This window comes from Trichomycterus rosablanca, chromosome 4, assembly GCF_030014385.1.
Source record: "Trichomycterus rosablanca isolate fTriRos1 chromosome 4, fTriRos1.hap1, whole genome shotgun sequence".
Classification (NCBI taxonomy): domain Eukaryota; kingdom Metazoa; phylum Chordata; class Actinopteri; order Siluriformes; family Trichomycteridae; genus Trichomycterus; species Trichomycterus rosablanca.
Genome location: NC_085991.1, coordinates 30,965,569 through 30,987,516, shown reverse-complemented (window position 1 = coordinate 30,987,516; position 21,948 = coordinate 30,965,569). Strand labels below are relative to the sequence as shown.

The following is a 21,948-nucleotide window of genomic DNA, read 5'->3' as shown; positions in this document are numbered from 1 at the left end:
TCAAGGTCCCAGGTGTAAATGGGGAGCAGGGCTGTTAAATTTGGTGTTTTGGGTACAATTCTCTCACACTGGCCACTGGATATTCAACATGGCACCTCATGGCAAAGAACTCTCTGAGGATGTGAGAAATAGAATTGTTGCTCTCCACAAAGATGGCCTGGGCTATAAGAAGATTGCTAACACCCTGAAACTGAGCTACAGCATGGTGGCCAAGGTCATACAGCGGTTTTCCAGGACAGGTTCCACTCGGAACAGGCTTCGCCAGGGTCGACCAAAGAGGTTGAGTCCACGTGTTCGGCGTCATATCCAGAGGTTGGCTTTAAAAAATAGACACATGAGTGCTGCCAGCATTGCTGCAGAGGTTGAAGACGTGGGAGGTCAGCCTGTCAGTGCTCAGACCATACGCCGCACACTGCATCAACTCGGTCTGCATGGTCGTCATCCCAGAAGAAAGCTGACGCACAAGAAAGCCCGCAAACAGTTTGCTGAAGACAAGCAGTCCAAGAACATGGATTACTGGAATGCCCTGTGGTCTGACGAGACCAAGATAAACTTGTTTGGCTCAGATGGTGTCCAGCATGTGTGGCGGCGCCCTGGTGAGAAGTACCAAGACAACTGTATCTTGCCTACAGTCAAGCATGGTGGTGGTAGCATCATGGTCTTGGGCTGCATGAGTGTTGCTGGCACTGGGGAGCTGCAGTTCATTGAGGGAAACATGAATTCCAACATGTACTGTGACATTCTGAAACAGAGCATGATCCCCTCCCTTCGAAACAGTTTTCCAACAGGATAACGACCCCAAACACAACCTCCAAGATGACAACTGCCTTGCTGAAGAAGCTGAAGGTAAAGGTGATGGACTAAACCCAATTGAGCACCTGTGGCGCATCCTCAAGTGGAAGGTGGAGGAGTTCAAGGTGTCTAACATCCACCAGCTCCGTGATGTCATCATGGAGGAGTGGAAGAGGATTCCAGTAGCAATTCCATGCACAGGAGGGTTAAGGCAGTGCTGGATAATAATGGTGGTCACACAAAATATTGACACTTTGGGCACAATTTGACATGTTCACTGTGGGGTGTACTCACTTATGTTGCCAGCTATTTAGACATTAATGGCTGTGTGTTGAGTTATTTTCAGAAGACAGTAAATCTACACTGCTATACAAGTTGTTCAACTGACTACTCTAAGTTATATCCTAGTTTTATTTCTATAGTGTTGTCCCATGAAAAGATATAATAAAATATTTGCAGAAATGTGAGGGGTGTACTCACTTTTGTGATACACTGTATCTTATATCTCACAGTTTACTAATCTATCTAGTATAAAACATTTCTATGTGATCTGTTAGCTGTATTACTTAATATTCAGCACAATCTTCCACACTAATAAACTTAAATGGTTTTAAGTGGTTTGACCATACTGTAATGTATCTTATCAAAAACCGTGACACTTATTATTGTGGCACTTATGGTGGCATGGTGGATCAGAATGTATAGCTGGTACTCCACAGCTGTAAAACCTTGGGTTTGATTCTTGTCCCTGGTTAGTGTTTGTTAACTTCAAACAAAACATGCCGATAGGTAAACAAGCCTCTCTAGGTTGCCCTTAAGTGTGAGGCATCTTGGCATTGTGGGTGGCATGGTGATTAAGCATGATGTGTTGGTATTGGACAGCTCTAAAATATTTAGTTTGATTCTTGTCCCCACTTCATAAAATAATGCCAAAAGGTGGATAGGCTTTAAACTATATTTAGTACTTACGTTTATTAATTGGTTCTGACATTCATTTTATACTAGCCTTTGTTCTGTGTCTCAACACCAAGTGTTAGCAGTTGCAAATAAACCACAAACAAAAGTTGTTTTTTAAAAATGTATTCAAAATGTCATAGCCTATATACAAATCATGTGCAAAGTAGTTCCATCTTCATGTTAACAAAACATAAATAAATAAACATATTAAAAATATAGTTTAGCCAAAATGCTAAATGCTATACATGTAAAACAGGTAAATGTAGGCAAGCTTCTGTAAACATATTATCTCTTTGCTTTAAATATTTAGGTCCCAAAGTATATCTCCTAGCATGGTCACCATGTAAAGTTTATGATATGTTTTCTTCTTCATAATGTCCTTAAACCTGTATAGATTCAGTAGTAATGTGCTTGACAGAAGAGGCTGAAGTAATGTTCTTCATTGACGTGTTTAAACGTGAAATTGTTAGTGGCTCTGTGGTAGGTTTATTTGTCCGATAAATAGCACAGCACCTGTAAAATTAAACAAAAGAGTCAGCAACCATAAGGATAATACTCCATTTAATATTCCATTGACAAACAGCAGACTGTAAAACTGACCTGTTGCCTTGTGCTGGATAAGAAAAAGAAATGGGTGGTCAAGAACATGCTCCTCTATAGCCCTGCGTGAGTAAATAATGGCACCTAGATAGACACAAAAATGATAAGTGTTAAATGCTGTATAAATTCAGTTGTTATATTTATTGAGGCAGTAGTCAATGTTTGCTAGGTACCTGTGGCAGAAGAGCCTTGGGTGCCCTTTTCATTCACTTCAATCTTAACTCTCTGAAGAACTTTGGATACACATAATGCTTCTTCAGCTAGGAAAAGAAATTATAAATACAAATTATTAAAAAAAATAAAGTAAATACAGAAAATAAGGCAATAACCTTTTTTATTTACTAGTTAGTTTAGTAACTTACTAGTGATGCGAGAGAAATCAGCCTTGGTCTGGCTAAAAATGTCTCCAAGACCTAGTTTGCTCAGTGTGGACTTCATATCAAGTTCTGAGTCTATAGAAAACCTGGACATAAATATTGCACAAATACGTGAATTAGGTTATATCATCAAATTCTCTAATAATTAAAAAATAAATAAATAAATAAACAAGCATTCATTTCACATATTACTATGATATCACTATTTTTTTCTTGTTTCTTTTTTCTATTTCTTGTTTTATATTGTTTACAAGTTTTTAAACACTGTTGACTGTATATTAGCATATTTCTTGTACTAAACTAAACAATACTAAACAATTGCAAACTTAGCTCAAGTAAAATGCAGTTTTGTCTTACCTAGGAAACACCAGTTGTAGGTTAACCGGCCTTAGCTGATGTCTCCATTCCTCAATTTTCTGGCTGTTCAGCTCACTGGTCAGTGCAGACAGTGGTACGTCCCTTTCAAATGATGACACAATGAGCATGCTCAGTGAGTCTCCCTCATATGGCACCTCGAGGACATCATAATCAAATCCTTCCTTCGTGACAAACTGACCTGGATTGAGAGGAATTTGTCAGCCAAGTTCAAAACAATGCAACAACAATTTTAATTTATTTATTACTTTATTCATTCTTCAATCATTACACATCTTTTTACACTCACCATAGTTGAATTTCTGTGTTGATCTCATCATTGGCACTGGCACTGCACTTCCATTAGAAGTGTGGAAGAACCTCTCCATAGTTAGCTTAGGGTCAAAGGGCATCTTCCAGAGTCCATGGAAGTAGAGGGCATTTAATAGTACCAAACGTGTGTATTCACTTAACACTCCTGATGGCAGGAAATTTGGGATCATGCCTGAACAGAGGTAGACAGGAAAAGGATACAGACTTGTTTGGTTAATAAAGCACATAATATATTCTTAAAAAAAGTGAAGAAAATATTAAATAATTGTATTATAAATACATTCTCATGTATTTATTTAATAGTATGATTCCTTCCCATAAAAGCCCTCCTCCCCCAAAACACACACACATACCTCCAGTTCTGTCAGACATCCAGGAATTGATGACCTTCAGGGCATTCTCTGGATGACTGAAATCCACCTGGTTTGACACGCTCTGAAACGACTTTGATAAGCTACGTCTGAAGGCCTTTTCCAGGAGAACTTTTCGGTCCACCATTATTCCACTGGCCACCTCCACCCCATCTTCCATTGACAGGTCTCTCTGGAGAAGCCTCTGCAGCCGTGGCATTCCACGTTCTGCCAATGTAGGATCAAAAAGTTTAAATAGTTTCCCTACCAAACTTGTTTTATTAAGAATTTCTTAAATATTATAAAACACAAGTACTTTATATGTGTCTAAAATCTATCTAATAATATAAATATCCAGTCCCATAAATACAATAAAACCTTCACACCCAGCTCTCTGTCAAAATAAGTTCACCTTTGAGAACAATGCCATAGTCTTTCTCAAGATTATTGTGGGATAGTATGGTGTCTAAATTCTTACCTTGTAAAGAGTAGCCCATGCTCTCTTTAAGAATCTGCAGAGTGCTGCCGTAGGCTCCCAACTGAGCCATTCCTAGAACTGAAGAGATGCCATATGGAGACAGGACAAGATTTTGGCCTGGATGGGAATGGGCAGCTTCAGAGAAAACACTTAATCCAAAATCTGTCTGTTTCTTCTGCAGGAGGTTACCCAGAGTGGAACAGCAAAATGTGAGGACCACGAGAACACTTAGACTGTGCATTCTGCATTGGGAGAAAAAGAATAAGAGATGTGAGTTTAATAGTTCAAACAAGTTAACTATTTAACCAACCAACCAACCAAACAATCTTTGACTTAGATTAGATATCAGGAAACGAGCTGATTTCTCAATGACTGGTTGGTGTTATGAGTGTGTTAATCATTTTAAATTGATACCAAGGGGCAGGTTTAGTGTAGATTAGCTCAAGATAGTAACATACATACATGCATACATACATAAATTGACATATTAAATTCATTACACATGGGCCCAGGCAATATTTAAATAAGTAATATATTTAAATAAATAAAAAAAGATTCCCAACTCCAAAGTAGAAACAGCAAAACATTGTTACTTGGCCAAACCACAGGGACTATTTAAGTGCGTATGTGTCTAATAGGTGTGTGTTATGCTGAAACACCCACAGTACAAATTCAGTCCAAGGCTGTTTCTGTTTGCATGCCTTGACTCACCACCCAGTTTCTCAAAACGTGTACAGACATTTGTTCTTAAACATACTGGGTCAGTTGTATGAGACATTCATGCAAATACAACGAATAGGTTGGCACTTGAAATGCACTTAATGATTCTTTATTGAATAACAGCCTAAGCGGTCCATGGCAATGGTTTGCTTGACTACAGACACATTTTAGCAGTTCGCCACTACCAAATTATTAGTCTACATTGTTGTGTGTACTTGATTACTTCTGTAACTTAATACATTTTACTTTTATTTACTAATACATTTTACTTTTATTTAAAGAAAAAAACTATACTCTTTACTTGCTTGTTACTTTAGCTTTTATGGATCTTTATTTATTTATTATTTATTTTATCTATTTATTTATTTTTCTTTTTATTTAGGCAATTCTAGTCAGGCACCTAATGAAGCACAAATCGAAATCTGCATGTGAAAAAACAGAGAAGGGGGAGGGGTAAACTTGTGATTGGCTGCTTTTATGGTTATACCCAAGCAGTAATCCGATGGGAAAGGAAAGTATTTAGACAGTTCCCAATTCGAGCAGTGCATCAGGAATAAAAAAAAACTCATCCATGGCTTTATCTAAAGAAATTATTTGATGTATCTTGACCGACAAATACATGCAAAATTAACAAGAGCTCATTGCATTTAAGAATTAAATGGTGAATTTGAAAGCAGATTGAAGTAATTAATGTTATGTACTTAGGTACACTGTGCATTTTGCATCACCAGCAGACAAGGTCTCTAACACTTTATGTTAAAGTTTAGCACAATGCATTCTACTCCTACACTGTCTTTATTAACAAATAATATTAAAATAGAGTCAGCTCTATGTGATTTTTTCAGCTATAACTACTCTTCTGACAGGAATTTTCACAAGACTCTGAAGTATGTCTGTGGGGAAATTTGTGCCCATTCAGTCAAAAGAGCATTTGTATGGCTGGTCAGTGATGTTGATTAAGAAAGCTTCAACTAATGTTCCAGTTATTCCACTGGCATGTGCATGCTTTTCTTTATGGTTTAAAGACCATACCCTGTTTCAACACTGTTTTTACTTTAAGCACATTTAGTAGCATGTACTTTAATACTTCTACTTGAGAAAAACAGAAACCATACTTCAACTTTTACGTGACTATTTTTATCACATTAGTAGCATTTTACTTAAGTAAAGAACTCGCATACTTTAACACCATTGCCCTTAAATTAGTAAATGTTTTATTTAAATTATGTGTTTTAATAAATAACTGTTTAAATAAAAAGAACAGTTACGGATTTAACTGAAATTACAAGGATGCAATGTAAGCTTTTTACTTTAACTTAATTCATTTACATGTAGCTTACTTATATTTAAGATTTATACTAATGTAAGATCTAATTGTTGCAGGAATATTCCCCCATCATTGACCAAGCATATGCTAAAGTACATTTCTGGCAGCAGGAGTATAAAAGTTTGAACAATTGCCAAATTTATGGAAGAGAATGCCTGCCAAAGCATGACTGAATAAGTAGAACAAATCCATTACCTGCCAGTAGTTTGTCGTAGTCTCCTTTAGTGAATAACCTTCCTGCTGGTGTTCTGGAGCTGCTTAGGCTGAAAGTTGAGTACATGTCTCCACTATTTAAAGGTCTTAGAACTCCTCCCCTTTAACAACGGAAGCTATGAAGTAATCCTTCTGTCATTCCAGTCTGCACCATTCCCGTCTTACCCCCCCCCCCCCCCCCCCCCCTTCTCTCTTTTGCACAGACATGAGAATAGAAACCTTAAAAAAAACTGAGTCATACAGTTCGACTCAAAGATGCCCTGTTCTAACACAGACTGGATTTTGCCGCATCTGAAAGTGCTTTAACAGTGTTTCTCAATACTATTACTAACTCAATCACTCATAAATCCATTCACTATGTGCAGATGTGGTTCAATACAACTCTTAGCATTCCACAAAAACAATTATATATTAATGTTTTAGGGTTACATGATAGTGTGACTGATACCTCACTGTACCAGTGATTAAGGTTAAGTCCTCACTTTCGGCACAGAGCTGGTAATGCTTTCACCATGTGTGAGTGCAGTTCAGCATTATATAAAACAGCAAGTAGTGCTGGTGCTGTATTGATTCACTGACTAAGGTTTAATCCTTACTTCTGTGTACTGTCTTTTAGTATGCTCTGACTGTGTCTGTGTAAAAGTTGTGGTATGGTTGTTCCTCATTGGTTCTACACTGATTTGCTGATCAAAGTTCAATCCCTGTCTTTTGTTACTGTCTGTGTACCCACATATAATGTTTGTCCAGTGGGACAGGTTCAATACCTAAATGGTTAATGGTTTTCTTGAGTGCATTGGATTTAAAATCTTTCTGTCCATAGTAATATGGACACACATTTACCTTTAATTGAAAAAAGAGAAAAAGAATATGTTTAATATAGTTTTAGCTAACTTTTGACATTATTCCAATTTCTTATATCCTATCTGGATAAGAGATCATGGCTCAGACTCATACGCATCTCACTGTCTGGCTCCTCTGGGGAAGATGACACATGATAACACAATACTACCATATTAAGTACTACAGTGTAGCATTCCTCTGTGCAAGTTCACAAACATGTCTGAGGTCTGAGCCGACTGAGTGTCTGGAGACACAATAATGAGAAAAACAGGAGCAATAAAAAATAAGAGGCATGTAATGTGTGTCACATTTTGCCAAACCATTTGAGGCACAATAGTATGGCTGTGATTTAATATTTTGTCTTTAAGTGAAGGTGGAGAGTACAATTGGAAGTAATTGTAAAAGTGTTCAATAATTTTGTTCTTACTATTGTAAATAAACTGGAAATAACTGGAGAACACAATGAAACTTTATTACATTAATTATTACATTAACATGAGCATAGCCACCTTTATTATAAGACTGACACAAATCCAGACTGACTTGTGTACATTTCTTCAGCTAGTCACATTACAGACTTGCCGCCAAGAACCCTTTACCCACTATAATCCTGTTCACAAAAGTTTATAAACAATTTAAAGTGAAGGGGTGGTTAAATTATAGAATGCCACTTACTGGGATGATATCACAGAATGTGTAAGAAGGAGTACCATGATGGGAACAATCCAAACTTCTCACAGGAGGTAAATTTGGGCTGTGTACAACCCACATTACCTGTTATGCTACTATGACAACCACCCACAAGCATGTACTCTAAAAATGCTGAGTTATTTTTACACAGCTCCTGGGTTTACCTCAAATTTTATTAATATCCAGTAACCCAGTATGTTTGGTTTAGGATAAGAACCTGAAAGCCCATTATACAGTTTTATTTTCTGAAATGTTCTAATCCAGAAACAACCTGAGGAGAAGGATGTTGCTGTTTTTATATTATATACAGTTAATTCTTTTATTTTTACATTATAATGTAGTGAAATAGTTTAAATTATATTTTCAATTCAGTGTTTTTATCCAAGTTCAAGTGTTCTTAACACAACAATGTGGTATTTATTAACCACTAACTGGGTTAAAAATAAAACCAGAAAACTGGGTTAAACACCGTAACCCAACCTGAGTAGAATCTAACCATGTTAGTGTAGTCCATTAGACCTGGCTTTACAAGTTTACCCATCCAGTGTTATTTTGAAAATAGCTATTAACCCTTTAATGGTCTCACCAAGACAATAATGTTAAAAAAATTATTTCTTTGCATTTCTTAGTTTCTTGGGACTATACCAACAAGAAACCATTAATAATTGTTATTAATTGTTTTTTAATACTGCACGCAGTATTTTTTAATGAGTTTCTACCAAACTGTTGAGACGATCACAAAAATGATGCAACTTTCATGCATAATTTTTCAGCTGCTAGCTTCAAGTTAGACATAAAGGTTAGAAAGGCTGTTTTCTTAAAACCATCTACCTATGTTTTTAAGTTTACATGTCAACCAAAGTGTAGGTACGGACGAAACAAGATTTAAATACAGCTTATTTTTAAGTATTTCAACTCTAAGTGAGGTCAACCAAATGATTGAGCAGACCATTAAAGGGTTAAAAACTCTTTCTTTAGGGAAAAAAATCTTTTTAGGGGAAGGATGAAAAATTCAGGACACAAGGAGAACTTTTTAAACATAAGACAGTTATCAGAGCTCAAGATCAAACTAAGACACTGGAACTGTAAGGCATTAACACTCAGCCTTAATTTTAAACTGAATTAAAGAATGTGCTGGTCAGCTGTGTTGTGTTACATTTGAGCAATCATCAATCTCATGGTAATATTAAAGTGTTTCTCTGTGTCTGTACCAACCTAAATTGTCCTTCTAAATGGTGAATTACATACAATACGACATACATTGCCTTAAAAAAGAATAAATACAGCCTAAAATACAGCAGAATGTTAAAAAGCTTGACATGTTTTGGCAGTGTGTTACTGCTACTTATAGTTTGCACTGTGTTAATTTATACTTATTCTTATAATTTTGTTTCATTTCAGCCAAATTCCACAAAAAATTACTTCCCAAGCAAACCAAAAAAACTTTCTACGGGCAATAGTATATTTCAGCAGTTAATCAGAATTATTTTCCATTCATGTCATCCTTAAGCTATTTTTGGCCCATGAACACACTACTGTTTCCTTAATTCACAAGATACCATTCGAAGGAACAAATGGAAACTTAAACCACAAATTCAGACCCTAGTGGGATCGCCCACCTTGTTCACATTACAGAACAACATGAGGACTTACTTTGGCTGGATGACTCATTTGGTTACTTATAGGGCAACAGACCAAAAGGGAATATGGAAAATCTATTTAACCCAAACCACATTAAGGAGCTGAAAGCTGAAAGAGCTTTTTGTTCAAGACACAACTATGACGTAGTTTGTCTTAAGTTTACCATCTTACAGCACTATGCTGATACATGCCTGATGTGGGCAGATAGAATATAATTATTTTACTATTCTTAAGATTTATTGTATACTATACAAACACAACCAACTTTAATCTTATCAACAGCAACAGGTTTGATGTGTACATAAAAGAGTATGTAACTACACTATATGGCGGGCGGCACGGTGGCTAAGTGGGTAGCACCTCACAGCAAGAAGATCCTGGGTTCGATCCCCAGGTGGGGTGGTCCAAGGTCCTTTCTGTGTGGAGTTTGCATGTTCTCCCCGTGTCTGCGTGGGGCAGCTGTAGCCTAGAGGTTAAGGTACTTGACTAGTAATCAACAGGTTGCTGGTTCAAGCCCCACCACTGCCAGGTTGCCACTGTTGGGCCCTTGCGCAAGGCCCTTAACCCTCAGTTGCTTAGACAATACACTGTCACAGTACTGTAAGTCACTTTGGATAAAAGTGTCTGCTAAATGCCGAAAATGTAAATGTAAATGTCTCCTCCGGGTGCTCCGGTTTACTCCCACAGTCCAAAGACATGCAAGTGAGGTGAATTGGAGACACTAAATTGTCCAGGACCGTGTTCGATATAACCTTGTGAACTGATGAACTTTGTGTAATGGGTAACTACCGTTCATGTCATGAATGTAACCAAAGTGTAGAACATGACGTTAAAATCCTAATAAACAAACAAACAAACACTATATGGCCAAAAGCATTTAAACACCTGACCATAAGCTTGTTGAACATCCTGTTTAAAAAACAAATAATATTAACAACCACTCCTCTAAGAGGGCTTCTCACTAGTATTTAAAGTATGTCTGTGGGAATCTGAGCTCTTTCAGTCAAAACAACATTTGTATGGCTGGGCAATGATGTTGATCAGGAAAGCCTCAACTGATGTTCCAATGAATTCCAAAGCTGTTCAGCGTGCATGCCACTGTAGTTTCTTTAAACCAAGCTTCTGGTTTTATGTATTTATAGGGTCTTCCCTATAGTTGGAGGCAAATAGTGTCCTTTATATAATTGATGTATTACACCTGTTAAAAATTAGACAAGTTAGACAAGGTGTCTCCCTCCCTCTCCCCCTCAGGCTTGTGTAAAATCGGAGACTTACTGAGTGAGAGTTGGTAATGATATCTGAAAAAGTGTTATGATAAGCTTAGTCAAATCTTGTATCATCATAATCATTGCACCATGTTTAGACCTGTGTCAGCCTATGGCTAAGAAGCTTTTCTGAGAAAGGATGTGCCACAGTTGCGCAATTACACATACACATTCAGCATTGGAACATGTAAATAAAGTGTCTGAATATCATAAGAAAACCATGGTGGATTATAATTGAGTAAGAATATGGTTTTGGGAAATCATTCGTCTTTTGTTTCCCATATTAGCCAACCTAAGCACATGTTAAATGTTTAATTGGCACATTAGCATTAGGTAAAAACTCACCAAAATGTATTTAATTGCATATATAATTTGATCTTGCAGTACCAAACAGCAAACAGTTATCTCTCACACAAGTGATGTTTTGTTGTCAAGGAAAACAAAAACATTTGTTATTACTGTTAGTCACCATGACAAGTGAATAATAAGATCACAGAATGGCAGGATAATGGCCAGATGTTGTTAGAGTGGTGGGACAAATATGGTTTGAAAAATACGAAAGCTGAGTGAAAATGTTCTAAATCTTGAATGGAAATTTGTAAATGTACAGTGATTATTTATTATCTTTACAGATTTTTTTTGTTTTTATTTAGGTTAAAATGTATATAAGATGTACAACAAGAAAAATTATGGGTATTTTCTGTGTCGAGTTTGCATTTTCTCAATGTGTCAATGTGGGCCTCCTTTGAGTGCTTTGGTTTCCTACCACAAGTCCAGACATGCAGTCGTTGGAGCTACCAGAAATTGCCCTAAGTGTGTGTGTATTTATGTGAATGTGTGTGTGTGTTTCTCTGCCCTGTAATAAACTGGCAACCTGTCCAGGGTGTTTCCTGCCTTTTGCCCAATAAATTGGACTCACCGCGACCCTGACAATAGATAATGATTGATTGAATATATAATGTATATGTACAAACCCTTCAGAATCTGTTCTGTTAGTACCAACACCAGTTACATCATCAATAAAGATCAGCAGACCAGTTCCATGCCAAAGCCATGACACTGCCTCTTTCATGCTACACAGATGAGGTTCTGTGCCTAGGATCATTTGCAGTTCGTCTGTGTAAACACTTTCCATACACATTCATTCACACTGATTCATTTTACCGCAACTACTCTTACCATTCTGTTTGTTACAGAACAGTTTTGTGTACTTCTTTGCAAATTTCAGCCCAATTTGTCTCTTCTTAGTGCTGATGAGAGGTTTGCATCATGTAGTGTAGCTTCTGTATTGCTTCTTTTGAGGACTGGTGAATAATAACACTTTTATACCCTGCTCTCTGTATTTTTCCCTTGGGATGATATTTTTGGGTTTTCTTCACATTTTTAACAGTTCTTGTCATCAGCTTCTGTGATCTTTCTAAATGGCCTGATTCTCATTTAGTAGTTTCTGTCCTTTTAAAAATACTCCACACTGTTTTTAGATATAAGTTCTAACTGTTCTGTAGTTATATGCATTTGTATTGGCTTTAATATTATTTTAAAACTACTTGCATTGTCATTTCTCTAGTTTTCATCTTTTGTAAGTTTTAGATTAAAACAATATCTCAATGCAAACTCCATTAAACAATAACCTACCAACCCTACACATTCACAGCAATTTTAAGGTTTACAATTAAGGGTAAATAAAATCTTGATCAGTGAAAATCACCTCAGCTAAATATGTTAAGGTTCACACAGCTAATGACAATAAACCAGTATGGTCAATTGTGTGGACAACAGTGTTAAAATGTAAGCGTATAAGCTGGGCTTTAGTTTCATACTCATCCATTTACTTTAAATACAAATTTTTTAATTATAATAACCCATTTTCTCTCATATCCTTACATTTACCCAAAACATGCCAGTGAGTAGTTTCATGACTTTTAAATGCTTATAAATGTAAGTGAGAAGATAAGTGATTGAGTGTCCTGCAATGGACTGGCAGCATGTCCCACTTTGCTTTCTGTGATTCCAGGATGAGCTACAGAAATAAAGTCAAACTGATTTGGATAAAGATCTTACTAAACATTGTAAAATGAATACAAGTTCAAAGCTACAATACTGGAAAACTGGGTTTTATTTTCCGTCCTAAGCACCGAGCTCAGTCTACCTTAGCATATCAGTTAACTACCTGGGTAAGTAAGGGCTAGAACATACTACTTCACAAACATGTACTAGGAGCAATGTATTAACTGCCCCTCACATACCTGCACATGCATCCAAGATTGGCTTGTTTAGCTGTGATTAGTGAGTAGACAGGAAAGCCATCCCTCCCAGCCAATTATGTTTTATTGGACTGCCATCCACTGTAAAACTGCTGGAAATTTTAATTGTTATCTAGATGACCTCATACAGTGTTTATTAACGATTTTTAGAGAGTACAGTATGATGTAAATATAAACTGCCATTTTTACTAAATGCATTTGAACTGACAGAAAAAAAGCAGAAGCTGAGTGGGTATGAGTCATAGACTTTCCATATGCAAGGGATACCCTGAACTTTGCCTGGCCTCTGACCGAGGTGCACATGACGAAACTGAACTACTAATCCACTTCTCCAAATTTGAAGACAATTCATCACAAAGTTCAAAACAAAATACATTTTCTCTATAAGACACACCTTTATACATTTATACATAGTTTTTAACCTTTATACTAGTTGTTCACAACCCAACATGTGGTCACCTGGGATGCAGATGGAGGCACTGATTTTTTTTTAAACAATTGTAAGTTCTAGAAAGATAAATTAAAGTTATGGACGATTTTTTAATAATTTGAAACAAGGTCTAAGCCAGCCTTTCTCAACCGGGGTGCCGCAACACCCTGGGGTGCCGTCTGGCTTCATCAGGGGTGCCGTCAAAAATATTCTGACGTTACTGATATTATGAAATAAATTTAAAATACAAAAAAGTCAACTTATCATGAAAATGTAGACCATTAGCTGCCTCAAACATAAAAAATTTTCTCACACGCCCCTTTCCACATGCTACAACGTCAACGCGGGGGTCAGCACGTGACTGCGTTGCCTAATACTGCCCCCCCCCCCCCCCCCCATTACCGCGCGATGCATTAGGAGAGCGTTGTGTGAAGCACATGAACTACCTTTCTCTACGACATATTTGTGCGAACTGAGCTTTTCGAGCCTAACTTACATTAAGAACAAGTACAGGGAGCGACTGAGGGCTCTGGACCAGGAGCGACGTGTCTGCCTCTCATCCATCCCTGCCAGAATAGGGCGATTGTGTGCATCATCCCAGGCTCAGGTTTCCCATTAAAAGTACGTAAGTCACGTTTACCCCTCCCTCCCTAAATGACACCTTATGGTGTGTGTGCGTGTGTGCGTGTGTGTTAGCAGTCCGAGGGATGCAGAGTGTAAGTTTTTTAATACATTTTAGACTGCGGTGACTTGAGATTTTGCATACTTTTAAAGGGTGCCGTGACTGAAAAAAGGTTGAGAAACACTGCTCTAAGCACATCACAATTTTATCCAAAGCTTTTAATTTGATCTTGAGCTTTTCTCACACTCAAACAAATTTAACTTTTATAAAATGAACCCCAAAAATTGGTACTTGCATTTTCTCTGGCCACATGAACAGGAAACCACATTGTTACTTTCTGCTTATACATATATATGTCACAGAGACCTGACCTCAGCTCCACTGAACACTTTTGGGATAAATTAAAATGGCAATTGCGAGTCAGGCCAGTGGGTACAAATTTACTCAGACACACTTAATAACTTAACATAAATAAACAATTAGGTAATTAGTTAAAACATTAAATTTATTGTTTTCAATTAAATGCAGGTAAATTACACCTAAATTCAGTTTAATTACTTTCTGTACTTTCTGTAATTACTTTACTGTATTTATGTAGTATACATATTATTTATCTACTTAAAAGTTTAAGGAATGTCTTGGTTAGGTGTTTCATTCATTTGATCATTTTGTCAAATACATTCAGTTTATAGAAATATTACTATTGTACTTCATTTTAGGGGATTAATGAGAAATACAAAAATGTGCAGTATTTTATAAAAGCCAAAATGTATTATTTGTAGCTATAAAAGTCTTTGGCTTGTAATTTTTTTTTATATACAAGTGAAACAAGTGCGGAAAACCTAAACCGTGCACAATGTTCAGTGTTTTTATTAAAAATAAGATGATAATATCTAAAGAATAATAGTATAATAAACACAAGTGTTGAAACAATTTAAGAAATAAATGTTTATTAGTAGACTCCACCATAATCATTATATCTTACAAATTAAAATTTGGCTGCTCAGTTGCAAAGTAGCTAAATAGATAAACAGTTGCAAGGGAAAACACAGTCTGATGCTCTAGTTCACTTTGTGACCACTAGAGTTAAAAACGATACTTTTTTTCTATCCCACTTTTTCTGTAATATAAATTAAAAAAACTAAATATAATAATGGATGTACTCTGTTTTACAATACAAGCACTTTATAAACAGTAGTTCACTTTCTGATGGCTCAGGTCAGTTAGCACTGAGTATTCCAGTATTCTCTATTGTTATTGTACAACATTCATATTACATTGTTTTTTATGACTAATCATACAGCAGGAACAGATTTCCAAATATTCTCCACAGGATGTGACCACATGATTAACAAAACCGCAGAGAGAGAAACATCACCAGGGTTCTGCATTTAGAAAAAAGACTGGAAAGTGTGTGTTATCTGAACTAGAAGACAGTGAGAGTGAACTGGTACAGTTAAAGTCGTACATTTACATAACCTTGTAATAAGCATGTATGTCATGCGTAATAGATTTACACAAGTCTGCAGTGTCACTTGGGGTCATTTAGGCAACGTTAGGTCCTCAGATTAGTACAAAGTATGAAGAAAATGTTTTTTTGTCAAAGTTGTAAAGAAAATCCAAGCTGTCACATTTATAAAGCACTTTCGAAACAAATCTGCCTTGAAATAAAAGCTTCTGCAACACAAATCACCAGAAGTATGTTTACTTGAGAAAATGTAAGACATTTAAACCCAGCATATCTTCACACACTGTCAGGTGGTTGTACAAACCTCATTTCCAGAGAAGTTGGGACATTTTGTAAAATGCACAAGAGCCTGTGACTTGTTAATTTTATTGAACCTTTATTAAAGTGACAAGTAGTAAAAAAGCATTTTTTTTTCACTGACTAACTTGATTGTCTGGATTAATATAAACTAATTCTGATATTAATGCCTGCATTACAATCAAAAAAGTTGGGACAGGACAAAAAACAGTGAAAGGTTTCTAGAATACATATACGAGGGTTCTTCAAAAAGTTTCCACACTTTTTTTATACCTCTGTTTATTAAGAATTTTAAAAACAAATTGCATCACTTTTCTACATAGTCTAGTTTACCTTCCAATGCATTTTTTCCCAGCATTGTACCAAATTTTAAAGCCATCAGCAAAAAAGTTTTTGCCAATGATGCACCACTGCTTTCACCTCATCATCACATGAAAATCTTCTTCCCCTTAAAGCTTTTTTGAGTGGTCCAAAAAGATGGAAATCAGATAGTGCTAAATCCGGACTATAAGCTCTCTCTCAGTCTCTTAGACACGACCAATTATTACTGTTCCCGCCCTCACTGTTTCCTACAAATATAAAAGTGTGGAAACTTTTTGAAGACCCCTCGTAGAATACATAAGTTACACCATATTAAAATATTCCACAATAAGAATGAAACTTTAATGGTATCATGATTGGTTATAATCTAGTCCTTATATTTTAAATTTGTTACAGCTTGTGAATATATGTGTAGGTCATTTTTGTTTTGTCTGTCACGTTAAATCTTTGCACAATAAGAGAAATTCTCTGACTTTGTGTCATTCTCAAAGCAGTAAAACAGAGCAAGTATAGCAACTAACATTATACGCTTTATATGGCTGTTTGGGTTTCTTACTGTGCTCTATAGCTTGTGTGAACCTGTCTTGTGGTTGTGGTGACTAAGGGGTGAGGTTGTACATACTGTAAACTGTGGTCCATAACTTGCCCTCAACTACAGGCACATGTACATGTCAAGACTGAAAAACCTACCACAGACAGCAAAGAAAGAGTAAAGTATTACTACATTCGCTCTGTGAAAGTGCTACTTTAAACAACCTGCAATTTACAATTGTGTTTTATGTAAGCTGTTCTATTTACTTCAACTGCTGTACCACTGGATGTTCATTTTATCAGCTCCACTTACCATTTAGAAGCACTTTGAAGTTCTACAATTACTGACTGTAGTCCATCTGTTTCTCTGCATGCTTTGTTAGCTTCCTTTCATGCTGTTCTTCAATGGTCAGGACTCTCCCAGGACCACTACAGAGCAGGTATTATTCGGGTGGTGAATCATTCTCAGCACTGCAGTGACACTGACATGGTGGTGGTGTGTTAGTGTGTGTTGTGCTGGTATGAGTGGATCAACCTACAGCAGCACTGATGGAGTTTTTAAACACCTCACTGTCACTGCTGGACTGAGATTAGTCCACCAACCAAAAATATATTTAGCCAACAGCGCCCCGTGGGCAGCGTCCTGTGACTACTGATGAAGGTCTAGAAGATGACCAACTCAAACAGCAGCAATAGATGAGCGATCGTCTCTGACTTTACATCTACAAGGTGGACCAACCAGGTAGGAGTGGTCTAATAGAGTGGACAGTGAGTGGACACAGTATTTAAAAACTCCAGCAGCGCTGCTGTGTCTGATCCACTCATACCAGCACAACACACACAAACACGCCACCACCATGTCAGTGTCACTGCAGTGCTGAGAATCATCCACCACCCAAATAATACCTGCTCTGTGGTGGTCCTAAAGCAGGCTAAAAAGCATATATATATATACAGTGTATCACAAAAGTGAGTACACCCCTCACATTTCTGCAAATATTTCATTATATCTTTTCATGGGACAACACTATAGACATGAAACTTGGATATAACTTAGAGTAGTCAGTGTACAGCTTGTATAGCAGTGTAGATTTACTGTCTTCTGAAAATAACTCAACACACAGCCATTAATGTCTAAATAGCTGGCAACATTAGTGAGTACACCCCACAGTGAACATGTCCAAATTGTGCCCAAATGTGTCGTTGTCCCTCCCTGGTGTCATGTGTCAAGGTCCCAGGTGTAAATGGGGAGCAGGGCTGTTAAATTTGGTGTTTTGGGTACAATTGTCTCATACTGGCCACTGGATATTCAACATGGCACCTCATGGCAAAGAACTCTCTGAGGATGTGAGAAATAGAATTGTTGCTCTCCACAAAGATGGCCTGGGCTATAAGAAGATTGCTAACACCCTGAAACTGAGCTACAGCATGGTGGCCAAGGTCATACAGCGGTTTTCCAGAACAGGTTCCACTCGGAACAGGCTTCGCCAGGGTCGACCAAAGAAGTTGAGTCCACGTGTTCAGCGTTATATCCAGAGGTTGGCTTTAAAAAATAGACACATGAGTGCTGCCAGCATTGCTGCAGAGGTTGAAGACGTGGGAGGTCAGCCTGTCAGTGCTCAGACCATACGCCGCACACTGCATCAACTCGGTCTGCATGGTCGTCATCCCAGAAGGAAGCTGACGCACAAGAAAGCCCGCAAACAGTTTGCTGAAAACAAGCAGTCCAAGAACATGGATTACTGGAATGCCCTGTGGTCTGACGAGACCAAGATAAACTTGTTTGGCTCAGATGGTGTCCAGCATGTGTGGCGGCGCCCTGGTGAGAAGTACCAAGACAACTGTATCTTGCCTACAGTCAAGCATGATGGTGGTAGCATCATGGTCTTGGGCTGCATGAGTGTTGCTGGCACTGGGGAGCTGCGGTTCATTGAGGGAAACATGAATTCCAACATGTACTGTGACATTCTGAAACAGAGCATGATCCCCTCCCTTCGAAAACTGGGCCTCATGGCAGTTTTCCAAAAGGATAACGACCCCAAACACAACCTCCAAGATGACAACTGCCTTGCTGAGGAAGCTGAAGGTAAAGGTGATGGACTAAATCCAATTGAGCACCTGTGGCGCATCCTCAAGTGGAAGGTGGAGGAGTTCAAGGTGTCTAACATCCACCAGCTCCGTGATGTCATCATGGAGGAGTGGAAGAGGATTCCAGTAGCAACCTGTGCAGCTCTGGTGAATTCCATGCCCAGGAGGGTTAAGGCAGTGCTGGATAATAATGGTGGTCACACAAAATATTGACACTTTGGGCACAATTTGGACATGTTCACTGTGGGGTGTACTCACTTATGTTGCCAGCCATTTAGACATTAATGGCTGTGTGTTGAGTTATTTTCAGAAGACAGTAAATCTACACTGCTATACAAGCTGTACACTGACTACTCTAAGTTATATCCAAGTTTTATTTCTATAGTGTTGTCCCATGAAAAGATATAATGAAATATTTGCAGAAATGTGAGGGGTGTACTCACTTTTGTGATACACTGTATATATTTAAGTATTTAAGTAAATGTTTTAAATGTAACAAATCACAGATTCTTGATTCACTGTTTTTACAAAGTTGCCAACTTTTCAGAAAGGGGTTTGTAGACAAAATCTCTAAATGTTTATATATATATATATATATATATACAGTATATATATATGGGTCAAAGACGAGACGTAACTTTTTAGTGTCCCCACTTGATAAATAATATACAATTATATTAATATAAGTGGATATACCTTCAATCTACTCCATTTGTACATGTTTACTGAAACTTAAAGTAATTTTTACAGAAAATTTATGATTTTTGAAAAAATAACCCTTGAAACCCCCAAAATGTCATTCAGTGCAACGGTCCCCCTACCTCTTTAAGTAATAAAACATTAAGAAAAAACTAATTAATCTTAAGTAAAACTTAAAATTTACTGCTTTGGCATAATTGTACAAATGTCATGTGTGACATATTAAATAATATTCAATCAGATGTGTTTTTTAATATTAATAATATTCAGGACACTTTCAGTCCCCATTTTCCCAATCTTCAGTTGTCATTCAATACAACGTTAATAAAAAGCCTTATTTTAATATGCAATCAAGTTACTGCAGTCATGTGACCAATTATAACAACAAAAGAACACACCTGGGGACCCTTCAGCACACACAAAGGTCAATGCATTTTAACATTATTTGATAAAAATGTCTTTTTACTGACATAGTACATTACAGATTACAGACATTAGGATTTTAACGTCATGTTTTACACTTTCGGTTACATTCATGACAGGAAACGGTACTTTATCTTCATTTATTATAACACATACTTGCCACTGGTGTGGCATATTTTCATTCTACTACTGCTACTTTAATCAATAAAGAACTTAAAAACAAATTAAGTCATGAATATTCTGATTTAACAGGATAATTTGGAGTATGTCATTCAGTGCAGCATAAAATCATCATACAGTGCAACAAAAACATTTGCTTAAAATAACTGTAACAAGTAATTATTATATATAGTTTTTCATGTGAATGCAAGAGAATCCAGGCCTGCTTCATAGAAAACAGAGTTTGATTAGGTTTCAAATAGAATAGAATGTGTAGCAAAAACATCTTGTATACAAATAAACAAAATCCCAAGACGTATTAGAGTACAAACAATGCACAGAAAATTCAAAATAGAGTAAGTACAGTTTCTTCTGAGGTTTTAAATCTTTTGTAAGAGATAAACTAAACTAATAAATTTGAAATGGCTAAGATTGTTCCTTGTGTGTGTATTTTTTCATAAATTAGTCGTTGCACTGAATGACATTTTTGTGCCCTTGTTGTGTGTCAACAACACGAAAACTATTAAATAAGCAAAATGCTGAGAAAAAAAAAACATATTTACATAGGTGACACATTTGTGCACAATATTAAATAAAAAAATTATACAATTTAACCATTTTATTTTTTGGAACTTGGAAAACCCTATTCGTCTTTCACCCATATATATATACAGTGTATCACAAAAGTGAGTACACCCCTCACATTTCTGCAGATATTTCATTATATCTTTTCATGGGACAACACTGACAAAATGACACTTTGACACAATGAAAAGTAGTCTGTGTGCAGCTTATATAACAGTGTAAATTTATTCTTCCCTCAAAATAACTCAATATACAGCCATTAATGTCTAAACCACCGGCAACAAAAGTGAGTACACCCCTAAGAGACTACACCCCTAAATGTCCAAATTGAGCACTGCTTGTCATTTTCCCTCCAAAATGTCATGTGACTCGTTAGTGTTACTACGTCTCAGGTGTGCATAGGGAGCAGGTGTGTTCAATTTAGTAGTACAGCTCTCACACTCTCTCATACTGGTCACTGAAAGTTCCAACATGGCACCTCATGGCAAAGAACTCTCTGAGGATCTTAAAAGATGAATTGTTGCGCTACATGAAGGTGGCCAAGGCTACAAGAAGATTGCCAACACCCTGAAACTGAGCTGCAGCACAGTGGCCAAGATCATCCAGCGTTTTAAAAGAGCAGGGTCCACTCAGAACAGACCTCGCGTTGGTCGTCCAAAGAAGCTGAGTGCACGTGCTAAGCGTCACATCCAACTGCTGTCTTTGAAAGATAGGCGCAGGAGTGCTGTCAGCATTGCTGCAGGGATTGAAAAGGTGGGGGGTCAGCCTGTCAGTGCTCAGACCATACGCCGCACACTACATCAAATTGGTCTGCATGGCTGTCACCCCAGAAGGAAGCCTCTTCTGAAGTCTCTACACAAGAAAGCCCGCAAACAGTTTTCTGAAGACATGTCAACAAAGGACATGGATTACTGGAACCATGTCCTATGGTCTGATGAGACCAAGATTAATTTGTTTGGTTCAGATGGTCTCAAGCATGTGTGGCGGCAATCAGGTGAGGAGTACAAAGATAAGTGTGTCATGCCTACAGTCAAGCATGGTGGTGGGAATGCCATGGTTTGGGGCTGCATGAGTGCAGCAGGTGTTGGGGAGTTACATTTCATTGAGGGACACATGAACTCCAA

General features: G+C 37.3%; 1 protein-coding gene and 1 long non-coding RNA gene across 2 annotated transcripts in view; one reads left to right on the top strand and one right to left on the bottom strand.

Annotated features, from left to right (window-relative positions):
- LOC134312317 (uncharacterized) overlaps window positions 1–21,948 on the top strand; it is a 37,480-nt gene that overhangs the window by 2,893 nt on the left and 12,639 nt on the right. The window contains exon 2 of the long non-coding RNA XR_010011532.1: window positions 4,423–4,511. This is a non-coding gene — a long non-coding RNA (uncharacterized LOC134312317). The remainder of the gene's footprint in view (window positions 1–4,422; window positions 4,512–21,948) is intronic.
- Window positions 1,857–6,545, bottom strand: serpine1 (serpin peptidase inhibitor, clade E (nexin, plasminogen activator inhibitor type 1), member 1). Its single transcript, XM_062994166.1, has 9 exons — window positions 6,484–6,545; window positions 4,242–4,483; window positions 3,767–3,991; window positions 3,391–3,585; window positions 3,084–3,282; window positions 2,712–2,812; window positions 2,523–2,609; window positions 2,350–2,433; window positions 1,857–2,262 (listed from the first exon to the last, which is right to left on the bottom strand). The coding sequence occupies exons 2-9, from the start codon at window positions 4,480–4,482 to the stop codon at window positions 2,216–2,218; spliced, it is 1,179 nt and encodes a 392-aa protein (XP_062850236.1). The 5' UTR covers window position 4,483; window positions 6,484–6,545; the 3' UTR covers window positions 1,857–2,215.

Bases quoted from the DNA above. Each gene is read 5' to 3' on its own strand.
- serpine1 (XM_062994166.1), bottom strand. From the start codon at position 4,482: ATGCACAGTCTAAGTGTTCTCGTGGTCCTCACATTTTGCTGTTCCACT. The intron at 2,813-3,083 runs GTAAGACAAAAC...ATTTATGTCCAG, and splicing joins CTACAACTGGTGTTTCCTAG to GTTTTCTATAGACTCAGAAC. The intron at 2,434-2,522 runs GTACCTAGCAAA...GTGTCTATCTAG, and splicing joins CCAAGGCTCTTCTGCCACAG to GTGCCATTATTTACTCACGC.